The sequence below is a fragment of the Salmo salar genome, chromosome 12, assembly GCF_965601325.2.
Source record: "Salmo salar chromosome 12, fSalSal1, whole genome shotgun sequence".
Lineage (NCBI taxonomy): Eukaryota > Metazoa > Chordata > Actinopteri > Salmoniformes > Salmonidae > Salmo > Salmo salar.
In genome coordinates this window covers 63,715,283-63,728,082 of record NC_138302.1, presented here as the reverse complement: position 1 = coordinate 63,728,082, position 12,800 = coordinate 63,715,283, and the positions used below count along the sequence as shown (strand labels likewise).

Genomic DNA, 12,800 nt, shown 5'->3' with positions numbered 1-12,800 from the left:
GTTCGATTTTTATTTGATTTGAATGTGTCAAAGACCTAACTGGGTCCAGCACCGCACGGTATGGCTTGTTATACACTATACATGTATATACAAAAGTATGTGGACACCATTTCAAATTAGTGGATTCAGCCACACCTATTGCTTACAGGTGTATACAATCGAGCACACAGCCATGCAATCTCCATAGACAAAAATTGGCAGTAGAATGGCCTTACTGAAGAGCACAGTGACTTTCAATGTGGCACCGTCATAGGATGCCCTGCTAGAGCTGCCCCAGTCAACTGTAAGTGCTGTTACTGTGAAGTGGAAACGTCTAGGAGCAACAATGGCTCAGCCGCGACGTGGTAGCCCACACAAGTTTACATTGTCTGTCCTCAGTTGCAACACTCACTACCGAGTTCCAAACTGCCTCTGGAAGCAATATCAGCACAAGAAATGTTCGTGGGGAGCTTCATGAAATAGGTTTCCATGACCGAGCAGCCACACACAAGCCTAAGATCACCATGCGCAATGCCAAGCATCAGCCATTGGATTCTGGAGCAGTGGAAATGCATTCTCTGGAGTGATTAATCATTCTTCACCATCTGGCAGTCCTATGGACGAATCTGGGTTCGGCGGATGCCAGGAGAACGTTACCTGCCCCAATGCATAGTGTCAACCGTAAAGTTTGGTGGAGGAGGAATAATGGTCTGGGGCTGTTTTTCATGGTTCGGGCTAGGACCCTTAGTTCCAGTGAAGGGAAATCTTAAAGTTACAGCATACAATGACATTCTAGACAATTCTGTGCTCCCAACTTTGTGGTAACAATTTGGGGGAAGGCCCTTTCCTGTTTCAGCATGACAATGCCGCCTGTGCACAAAGCGAATTGTATGTTGAGATCAGTGTGGAAGAATTTGACTGGCCTGCACAGAGCCCTGACCTCAACTCCATCGAACACCTTTGGGATGAATTGGAATGCTGACTGCAACCCAGGCCTAATCGCCCAACATCAGTGCCCCACAGCAATGTTCCAACATCTAGTGGAAAGCCTTCCCAGAAGAGTGGAGGCTGTTAGAGCAGCAAAGGGGGGACCAACTCTATATTAATGCTCATGATTCTGGAATGAGATGTTCAACAGGCAGGTGTCCACATACTTTTGGTCATGTAGTGTATTGTTGTCAAAGACCTGACTGGGCCCAGCACCCCATGGTATGCCTTGTTATATTGTTGTATGCATGTTTGTGTACTGAGGAACATACTGAGGAACAAGAAAGCCACTTTCAATTTCATTATGTTGGGGGCTTTCATGAAAGTAGTTGTTGCCTGGTGTAATGTGAGTAACATTATATCTCTTTAGAGTGTGTGTCAACCTGCAGCACAACATGTCACCCTTTATAAAGCACATGTTTGTCATATTCGACATAGTGGGTTATGTCACATTTGACATTGGTGATTATGTCAGACAGTTATGCCACATTTATGAACCCTTTATAAAGCATGACATATGGTTATAGATGCTTTGTAACACATGTATGTAGTGCTTAGGAAGGCATTATGAAGGCTTTATGAAGCCTTTATAAGCTGAACGTCATTTAAAGAGGGACCGTCTTTTCACTCATTATCTCTGTTACATTTACCTGTAATCGTCACAGCCAGCCCTTACCATTCCACTCCATCTCTCTTCTTCTTTGTACCTCACCTGCCCTAAGTCCTCTTTCTCAAATCCAGCCAAACAACGACAACGACAACAACAACAACGATAGTGTACAGCATAATCACCAGAATTGTACTCCAAACCACTCTAGACTTTCACTGCTATGAACAAATACTGATTACATATTTTGGAAACATATCCTCTGGTGTGTGTGTGTGTGTTTTTTTAGGTTTTCTGGAATGGTTATAGTTATATAAAAAAGAAATTGTAATGTGTTGTACTGGACAATCCTGGTTATAGTTATATAAAAATCCATTTTGTAATGTGTTGTACTGGACAATCCTGGTTATAGTTATATAAAAATCCATTTTGTAATGTGTTGTACTGGACAATCCTGGTTATAGTTATATAAAAATCAATTTTGTAATGTGTTGTACTGGACAATCCTGGTTATAGTTATATAAAAATCAATTTTGTAATGTGTTGTACTGGACAATCCTGGTTATAGTTATATTAAAATCCATTTTGTAATGTGTTGTACTGGACTATCCTGGAAAATGTATACCATCTTATTACCATGGAAATGCTTGTCCTCTTCCATCCTCCATCCAGACTCTACCACAGTGAGTAATGTCCTGGACTAGATGGCAGGACTTGATGGAAGGGAATAAACCACAAGATGATGCTGATAAGCCACCTGACCCTGACCTCTAACCTCAGCCAGTGGCTATATGAAATGACATTGATATTCATGTTGATCTCATGTTGAAGGGAATCAAAAATATGTCGGAAGTCCTATTTTAGATGGCAATCCAGTGATATTGCTAGATACCAAGGTGTAGGTGTACTCATGTTTGTCTCAAATGACTATTCAAACAACACCCTTAAGAAAACCCTGTACCCAGAAGTGCCTCTAGAGATCCAGGTGAACACTTGTTTTTGAACATCCGTGTCAGCTTCACCGACGATTCAGTGCTTAGTGCCTGGTCTCAGGGTTTGAGCATCCGTGTCAGCTTCACCGACGATTCAGTGCTTAGTGCCTGGTCTCAGGGTTTGAGCATCCGTGTCAGCTTCACCGACGATTCAGTGCTTAGTGCCTGGTCTCAGGGTTTGAACATCCGTGTCAGCTTCACCAATGATTCAGTGCTTGGTGCCTGGTCTCAGGGGTTTGCAGGCTTTTGTAGCAACCCATCACTAATACACTTGATTCAACAAATCTATGAATCATCCACATCATGCTTAGCTGAATCAGGTATTTTAGTGCTGGTCTGGACCAAAGGTCTAGGATCAAAAGACCGGAGTAGTTGCCCATGCCTTCAGTAGATATTTAGAGAGATGTAACTGAAGCATATCTCTCTGTTTCCTTCTCTGTGTCCTGCAGGGGGAGTTGCTGAGCCCGTGTCGCTGTGACGGCTCTGTGCGCTGTACTCACCAGCCCTGCCTCATCCGCTGGATCAGCGAGAGAGGCTCCTGGAGTTGTGAGCTCTGCTACTTCAAGTACCAGGTCCTGGCCATCAGCACCAAGAACCCACTGCAGGTACAGGATCTGTTTGTTTGTGCATGTGGATGTAAGTGACTACAAGTGCTGCCCTATACCTCAGGGTTTCCATACCAAATCCAAGGTATTCTGTGAATGCTGAAGCATCGCACTCCAATGCTCCAAAAATACATACAAATGTAACAAAACACCTTTTCACGTCTTCCTGCCTGCAACTGCGTAACATCAGTGCACAGATAATTATCTCCACCAAAAAGACACACACATTGATCCACCTCTCCCTCCCCTCTCTCCTTCTACCTCCCTCTTTCTCTCTCCACCGCCCCCTCTCTCTCCCCCTCCCTCTCTTTCCCTCTCTCTCTCTCTGTATATCCCCCCTCTCTCTCCAGTGGCAAGCCATCTCTCTGACGGTGATAGAGAAGGTGCAGATAGCAGCCATCATCCTGGGTTCTCTGTTCCTTATCGCCAGCATCTCCTGGCTGGTGTGGTCGTCCCTCAGCCCTTCGGCCAAGTGGCAGCGCCAGGACCTGCTCTTCCAGATCTGCTATGGCATGTACGGCTTCATGGACATTGTGTGCATAGGTAAGCTAGAAGGTTCTATAATGTAGACCTCACTGATATACTATCAAAGATAATCATAAGCTTTTGTGATTGCAATTGCAGGTATGTGTAGAGTTGCATATAACAACAAAGGAGAATACCTACATGCTTCCATACTTTGACATAGTGAAGCATCTTACAGTTTTAAAAATTTCAGTGGTGCAATTTTCACAAGTATGTGGTACATTTTCATAACTCTTAGCACAAAACTAAAGAACAGTTCATCATAAAGGCAGTTGTTTCAAAACTCAAAGCACACTTTCAATTGACTAAGTACAACACACAAAATCATACAGTCACTTTTTCCCCAGACTTAATCAGTGTTTCATCTACTGTAGAAATACATGTTTTGTTAAACAACATTGTACTGTTACATAATCTGATCGCTTAAACGTTTGGTAAACCTAAAGATTGTACATGTAAACTGGTTTGTCTACTACAGATTTTGAGAACTACATAATGAAAATGTATGTCTGTAATGTAGAAACATAAAAGTATGATATATATACTCAAATGCACTACTACTATGATCACTGTTATGATTTTACTTCACAGTAAGTTTTAAAAAAATCAGATATTGACAAGACCAGATATGTGCAACAAATCTAATTTTATTGGTTGCATAAACAGATTAGATGTTACAGCAGGTGCAGCGAAATGCTTGTGTTTCTAGCTCCTACAGTGCTGTAACTCAATTTCAATACAGTACCAATATGCAAATAATCCAGAAAGTCCAAAACAAGAAAGAAATGCATCCCTACGGCCAATACCAGGGGTAGTCAACAGTGGTCCTGGAGTGCTGCAGGCACTGCATGTTTTTTTATTTAACTGACCTGGAAGACCAGGTGTGTTGAATTTAGGCAATCACTGAACTGATTAATGAGCTCAGTTTGTCAAGTGTGGGATCTAGTTGGAACAAAATATTTCCTGCGAATCCTGCCCATCACCGGCAGCTAAAATCAAATCAAACGATGTGTGTGTCACCCAACACTCTCTCTCCTCCTCCACTGAAGTAATGTATCTGCTCCTTGGTGCACCTTGGAAGGAACCACTTATTATGGAGAATAGGGGGGGTACTCTTTTCCTGGTCCAGTCAGTGTGCCCCCTCCGCAAACTACTGCTGACAGATCTTTTTATAAATAAATGTTATCAAATGTGGGCTTAAAAATTAACTTTAGTTATTAATTTAACATCTGAAAAATAAATAAAAAACAGGACATATCTGATTGCCTAGCAATCTTGCACAACGAAAGGTTTTGAATGTAAGACTGGCTGCATTACAAGTGTTACCAGTTTGGTGTTTTGTAGTAAGAGTTTTGAAAATTCACCACATTCTTCTGAAAATAGTACCAAAGCAATAAAAAAACGGTATTAACTATTGATCATTTTAGCATTCATGGTCAGTTCTCCTTGTAGTTGTCAGCTGTGTGTGTGTGTATAATTTAGTTAGTGAGAGCAATTTGTTTGTTTTGCTCGTTTCTGTTTGGGCTTTCATCTCACTTAGGTCGTAGTCTGTGTGACATGTAATGCTGAAAATGTACAGCCACTTCTCAAGAGCCTTGTGCATCCAGACTGTTTAAATATTTACAGCATACTTGTGCAAAGGTAGCCGACAGTCATTTCTGCTTTAAAGTTTTTTTCCCCCCAGAGTGCGTTCTTACTTTCTCTCCTGTCCTTCTCTTTCTCTGTGTCCTTTCATCTGTTTCCCTCTTTGTCTGGCTATTCACACTCTGCAATCTTTCACTTCTCTCCATCTACTTGCCTTCCTCCTCCCTCCGTCTATTTTCTATTCACTGTCTCTCTATCTCCTACCTCTTGTATCGCTCCTGCATCCCTCACGTTCATACCTGTCCTCTCTCTTTCTCCCTTTCTCTCTCTTACTTGCCCATGTCTGTCTGCCCATGTCTGTCTGTCCATGTCTGTCTGTCCATGTCTGTCTGTCCATGTCTGTCTGTCCATGTTTGTCTGGTTTTCTCTGTCCAGGTCTTATAATTCATGAGGGATCGTCTGTATACCGGATCTTTAAGCGCTGGCAGGCGGTGAACCAGCAGTGGAAAGTACTGAACTATGAGAAAGACAAGGACCTGGGCGACCCCGTCAGCTCCAGCGGCAAGGGTGGGGGGCGTGGGGGTCGAAACCCTCCCCACAGTTCAGCCGGGGCAGACAGGGGAGGCCGGGCAGGCCAGCGTGTTAGGACTATTCTCAACCACCACTGCGGCTACACCATCCTGCACATCCTCAGCCAGCTGAGGCCCAATGATGCACGCATCAGCGCCACGACCAACCGTGAGGTGGTCATGAGGGTCACCACCGTATGAGACCGGACTCTGCAGGTGGGAGGGATTTGGACAACAGCCAACAACCACCCAGATCCAGCTCCTTAACCCCCCCCCCCCCCCCCCCCCCCCCCCCCCCGCACTGAGTATCTCCCTAAGCCCAAAGTGTGGCGCAGTGAGAGTGAACAAAAACACAACGGCATAGACGCAGAGATCCTGCTTCTGATAACCCTCCTATGAGACACGAGGGGAGGGAGAGCAGCACAGTTAGAGTGTTGTTGAAGTTACAGACACAGACTGTAGGACAAAACCATGAATAAAAAAAGACAAAAAGGAAATGGCTTCGATTAAAAAAAAAAAGATGGAGGTCTTTCTTTCGCCAGGTGAAATACACAAAGTATTGTCATTATTCCTGTTCTTCTATTTTCTGAAGAAAAACTCAAAGTATTGTTCCTGATTTAGATTTTATAATCGAGAACATGTTGAGGAAAAATGGCAAGGGACATTTTCTTACATCTGCCCCCCAAACCCATGCCACCAATTATGACCCACATCTCCTTCTCCTCCTCAACTCAACTCATCCCTGTATCCCCATAACCCATAAACCCCCCGCTCTTTCTCTTTATTTTTCTTCACGGTGTCTGTGAAAGACATTCTCTGTCCACCTGTAACACCTACACTGTCCCTTTGGCGCAAAGCAGACATGGAACCCTCTAAAGAATACGAGCAAAAAGGTGCAATAAAACTATTTAAAGAGATATGACTGACACAACTGAATGAGATTCCAACATTACAATTCATCTTCTGCAATAAAGAAACCTGTACATGTCATGGTGAAACCCTGTGTGATGTCATAGTTTTATATTGTACACAATATTTGGTATCAATATTGTATGTTGTATTGTTTAGTTACTGTGTGAAGTTTTGAGATTTGTACCTTGGAATATTTGAATATGTTAAAGTTAACAATACAAGGTAGGTCAGCATCAATAATTAGAGTTGATCAACAGGAACAGATTTCATTTTTTCTTTAATGGTTTGAATATAATATAAGCTGACCTCAATCGAATTAAATTGACATGGAATCAGCCCCATCTGCCAATGGGTAGGGTAAGGATTCAATTGCAGAACGGTGTGCATAATAATTTTGGCCTTTCACAAAATAAATTGTGAAGCTTTGTGAACCCACTATTACCATTTTCTGGATTCTGACTGTAGTTTACAGAATGCAGGAAAGTACAATGCTTATGCATTCGAGTGGACTACTTATACCCTCATTGTTTGTGAAAAGTAATTATTTATAATTCAGTAAATGCGGAGTAGGCCAACAGATGGCGACAAATGACCAATATTAAAGATTGATGGTCTTTGATGGTCTATGGGCAGCAATAAGCATTTTGATATCTTTAAAACAGATTAAAACAGCCACAATAAAAAGAACATGCTCTTTAAGTTGAACCTTTTACTGCAGTGGGCTGAATCAGGGTCACACAGAGTGATTATTGGTAGTCTTAAGCAAATCTACTTTATAACACCTCACACTTGGTTCTGGGCTTAAAAAAAGAAAACACCTGTACCATGTCAGATATAGGGTGGAAATATATATAAAAAAATTGTTTGCATCCCAATATTACACATTATATACATCACAGAAGACTGAAATATAACAAAATTGTTTAACATAGAAACACCGGATTTTCGTCAGGTTTTCTGAAATAATATGTATTAAATATGATTATTTATTAAATATTAATAACATTCCACACATGAGGCCAAAAAGGGCGCTTTTGGTCATTGACTGCAGGAAAGGGCTACCGTATCCATAATATAGAACAGGTGAAATAGAATAATGTCCAAATAGATGTGTCCCGTTGCAAATAAACTGGTAGGCATAATTTGTCTTTCATTGAAGTGAGACACATCATGCAAACATTTTCACAGTGGTGAAAAAAGTACTAAATTGTCATACTCGACAAAAGTAAAGATAACTTAATAGAAAATGACTCAAGTAACAGTAAAAGTTAACCAGTAAAATACTACTTGAGTAAACGTCTAAAAGTATCTGATTTTAAATGTATTTAAGTACAGTGGTGGAAAAAGTACTCAATTGTCATACTTGAGTAATAGAAAATGCTATACATCAAATTCCTTAAACCAGAGAGCACGATTTTCATGTTTTTTTAAACACTCCGACACTCAGACATCATTGACAAATGCAGTATTTGAGTTTAGTGAGTCCGCCAGATCAGAGGCAGTAGGGATGACACTGCGATATATTGATAGGTGCATGAATTGCACCATAATTCTGTCCTGCCTGAGCATTCTAAATGTAACGAGTACTTTTTGGTGTCAGGGAAAATGTATGGGAGTAAAAAGTACATATTTTCTTCAGGACTGTAGTGGAGTAAAATTTTAAGTCATCAAAAATATGAATAATAAAGTACAGATACCCCCAAAAACTACTTAAGTAGTACTTTAACATATTTTTACCTAAGTACTTTACACAACTGCATTTGATTTGATACAATACAGCAGTAAATCCATATATACAGTTGAAGTCGGAAGTTTACATACACCTTAGCCAAATACATTTAAACTCAGTTTTTCACAATTCCTGAAATGTAATCCTAGTAACAATTCCCTGTCTTAGGTCAGTTAGAATCAACACTTTATTTTAAGAATGTGAAATGTCAGAATAATAGTAGAGAATGATTTATTACAGATGTTATTTCCTTCATCACATTCCCAGTGGGTCAGAAGTTTACATACACTCAATTAGTATTTGGCAGCATTGCCTTTAAATTGTTTAACTTGGGTCAAACGTTTCAGGGAGCCTTCCACAACCTTCCCACAATAAGTTGGGTGAATTTTGGCCCATTCCTCCTGACAGAGCTGGTGTAACTGAGTCAGGTTTGTAGGCCTCCTTGCTCCCACACACTTTTTCAGTTCAGCCCACAAATGTTCTATAGGATTGAGGTCAGGGCTTTGTGATGGCCACTCCAATACCTTGACTTTGTTGTCCTTAAGCCATTTTGCCACAACTTTGGAAGTATGCTTGGGGTCAACGTCCATTTGGAAGACCCATTTGCGACCAAGCTGTAACTTCCTGACTGATGTCTTGAGATGTTGCTTCAATATATCCACATAATTGTCCTCCCTCATGATGCCATCTATTTTGTGAAGTGCACCAGTCCCTCCTGCAGCAAAGCACTCCAGAACATGATGCTGGTGTTCTTCGGCTTGCAAGCGTCCCCCTTTTTCCTCCAAACATAATGATGGTCATTATGGCCAAACAGTTCTATTTTTGTTTCATCAGACCAGAGGACATTTCTCCAAAAAGTACGATCTTTGTCCCCATTATGCAGTTGCAAACCGTAGTCTGGCTTTTTTATGGCGGTTTTGGAGCAGTGGCTTCTTCCTTGCTGAGTGGCCTTTCAGGTTATGTCGATATAGGACTCGTTTTACTGTGTATTTGGATACTTTTGTACCTGTTTCCTCCGGCATCTTCACAGGGTCCTTTCCTGTTGTTCTGGAATTGATTTGCACTTTTCACACCAAAGTACGTTCATTTCTAGGAGACAGAACGCGTCTCCTTCCTAAGCGGTATGACGGCTGCGTGATCCCATGGTGTTTATACTTGCGTACTATTGTTTGTACAGATGAACATGGTACCTTCAGGCGTTTGGAAATTGCTCCCAAGGATAAACCAGACTTATGGAGGTCTACAATATTTTTCTGAGGTCTTGGCTGATTTCTTTTGATTTTCCCATGATGTCAAGCAAAGAGGCACTGAGTTTGAAGGTAGGCCTTGAAATACATCCACTGGTACACCTCCAGTTGACTCAAATTATGTCAATTAGCCTATCAGAAGCTTCTAAAGAAATTATATTGTTTTCTGGAATTTTCTAAGCTGTTTAAAGGCAAAGTCAGCTGTCACGTCCTGACCATAGAAAGCTGTTATTTTCTATGGTAGAGTAGGTCAGGGCGTGACAGGTTTAGTTTAGTTTTTCTATGTTGTCATGTTCTAGTTTTGTATTTCTATGTTGGGTTTTGTTTGGGATGATCTCCAATTAGAGGCATCTGGTCATCATTGTCTCTAATTGGAGATCATACCTAAGTAGGTGTTTTTCCCACCTGGGTTTGTGGGAGATTGTTTCTGAGTTAGTGTATGTTTCACCTCTGCGTCACGTTTTTTTTCTTTTTTTTTCTTTAGTTTCACAGTGAAAATAAAATGTGGAATGACACACACGCTGCACTTTGGTCCGCTCCTTCCTACAACAACCATGACATCAGCTTAGTGTATATAAACTTCTGACCCACTGGAATTGTGATACAGTGAATTATAAGTGAAGTAATCTGTCTGTAAACAGTTGTTGGAAAAATGTCTTGTGTCATACATAAAGTAGATGTCCTAACCAATTAGCCAAAACTGTAGTTTGTTAACAAGAAATGTATGGAGTGGTTGAAAAACGAGTTTTAATGACTCCAACCTAAGTGTATGTAAACTTCTGACTTAAACTGTAGTAGATTGGCTCCACTACAGGGTACATTGTACCATAAAGGTTTGGGATTGTATCAATGCATTAGGGACAAGAACTCAGGAAGGATTGTTGCAGCTGAGATATTCTTCGTATTGCGGGATGTCACAAGCAAGGAGCTACATGAAGTAATGGCTGGAGCAGTTCCGTCCTCTCAGTTTCCCAGACCTGTGTAGCTCTGATTGAATTGTGAATGAATGAAGATTACTTTTGTTCTGTAATTTGGTTTTAAATCAAATCAAAACTCAAATCAAATCATATTTTATTAGTCACATGCGCAGAATACAACAGGTGTAGACCTTACAGTGAAATGCTTACTTACGAGCCCCTAACCAACAATGCAGTATAAAAATATATATTTTTTATAAAAATAAGAAACAAAAGTAACAAGTAATTAAAGTGCAGCAGTAAAATAACAATAGCGAGACTATATACAGGGGGATACCGGTACCGAGTCAGTGTGCGGGGGCACCAGTTAGTCGAGATAATTGAGTAATATGTACATGTAGGTAGTTATTAAAGTGACTATGCATAGATGATAACAACAGAGTAGCAGCGGTGTAAAAGAGGGGGGTGGGGTGGCAATGCAAATAGCCTGGGTAGCCGATTGATTAGATGTCTTTGACAATTTTTAGGGCCTTTCTCTGACACCGCCTGGTGTAGAGGTCCTGGATGGCAAGAAGCTTTGCACCAGTGATGTACTGGGCCATACGCACTACCCTCTGTAGTGCCCTGAAGTTGGAGGCCGAGCAGTTGCCATTACAGGCAGTGATGCAACCAGTCAGGATGCTCTTGATTGTGCAGCTGTAGAACCTTTTGAGGATCTGAGGACCCATGCCAAATCTTTTCAGTCTCCTGAGAGGGAATAGGTTTTGTTGTGCCCTCTTCATGACTGTCTTGGTGTGCTTGGACCATGTTAGTTTGTTGGTGATGTGGACACCAAGGAACTTCAAGCTCTCAACCTGCTCCACTACAGCCCCATCGATGAGAATGGGCGTGTGCTCGGTCCTCCTTTTCCTGTAGTCCACAATCATCTCCTTTGTCTTGATCACATTGAGGGAGAGGCTGTTGTCCTGGCACCACATGGCCAGGTCTCTGACCTCCTCCCTATATGCTGTCTCGTCATTGTCTGTGATCAGGCATACCACTGTTGTGTCATCGGCAAACTTAATGATAGTGTTGGAGTCGTGCCTGGCCGTGCGGTCATGAGTGAACAGGGAGTACAGGAGAGGACTGAGCACGCACCCCTGAGGGGCCCTGTGTCCCAGGGCACTATGGTGTTGAATGCTGAGCTGTTGTCAATGAATAGCATTCTCACATAGGTGTTCCTTTTGTCCAGGTGGGAAAGGGCAGTGTGGAGTGCAACAGAGATTGCATCATCTGTGGATCTGTTAGGCTGGTATGCAAATTTGAGTGGGTCTAGGGTTTCTGGGATAATGGTGTTGATGAGAGCCATGACCAGCCTTTCAAAGCACTTCATGGCTACAGACCTGAGTGCTACGGGTCGGTAGTCATTTAGGCAGGTTACTTTAGTGTTTATGGGCACAGGGATTATGGTGGTCTGCTTAAAACATGTTGGTATTACAAACTCAGACAGGGAGAGGTTGAAAATGTTAGTGAAGACACTTACCAGTTGGTCAGCGCATGCTCGCAGTACAAGTCCTGGAAATCCGTCTGGACCTGCGGCCAGGTGAATGTTTACCTGTTTAAAGGTCTTACTGACATCGACTGCGAAGAGCATGATCATAGAGTCTTCCGGAGCAGCTGGTGCTCTCATGCATGTTTCAGTGTTATTTGCCTCGACGCGAGCATAGAAGTAGTTTAGCTCGTCTGGTAGGCTTGTGTCACTGGGCAGCTCTCGGCTGTGCTTCCCTTTTTAGTCTATAATGGTTTACAAGCCCTGCCACATCCAACGAGCATCAGAGCCGGTGTAGTACGATTTGATCTTAGTTCTGTATTGACGCTTTGCCAGTTTTATGGTTCGTCGGAGGGCATAGCAGGATTTCTTATAAGCTTCCGGTCCCGCTCCTTGAAAGTGGCAGCTCTAGCCTTTAGCTCAGTGCAGATGTTGCCTGTAATCCATGGCTTCTGGTTGTGGTATAGACGTATGGTCACTGTGGGGACGACGTCATCGATGCACTTATTGATGAAGCCAATGACTGATGTGGTGTACTCCTCAATGCCATCGGAGGAATCCCGGAACATATTCCAGTCTGTGCTAACAAAACTGTCCTGTAGCTTAGCATCTGCTTCAT

General features: G+C 42.1%; 1 protein-coding gene across 1 annotated transcript in view; it reads left to right on the top strand.

The window, feature by feature from the left end:
* Nucleotides 1-6,846, top strand: part of LOC106565447 (E3 ubiquitin-protein ligase MARCHF9-like) — a 32,852-nt gene extending 26,006 nt beyond the window's left edge. The window contains exons 2-4 of the mRNA XM_014132593.3: nucleotides 3,015-3,170; nucleotides 3,521-3,713; nucleotides 5,715-6,846. Coding sequence (XP_013988068.2) covers nucleotides 3,015-3,170; nucleotides 3,521-3,713; nucleotides 5,715-6,049 — 684 coding nt within the window. The 3' untranslated portion in view covers nucleotides 6,050-6,846. The remainder of the gene's footprint in view (nucleotides 1-3,014; nucleotides 3,171-3,520; nucleotides 3,714-5,714) is intronic.
* The last annotated feature ends 5,954 nt before the right edge of the window (nucleotides 6,847-12,800 follow it).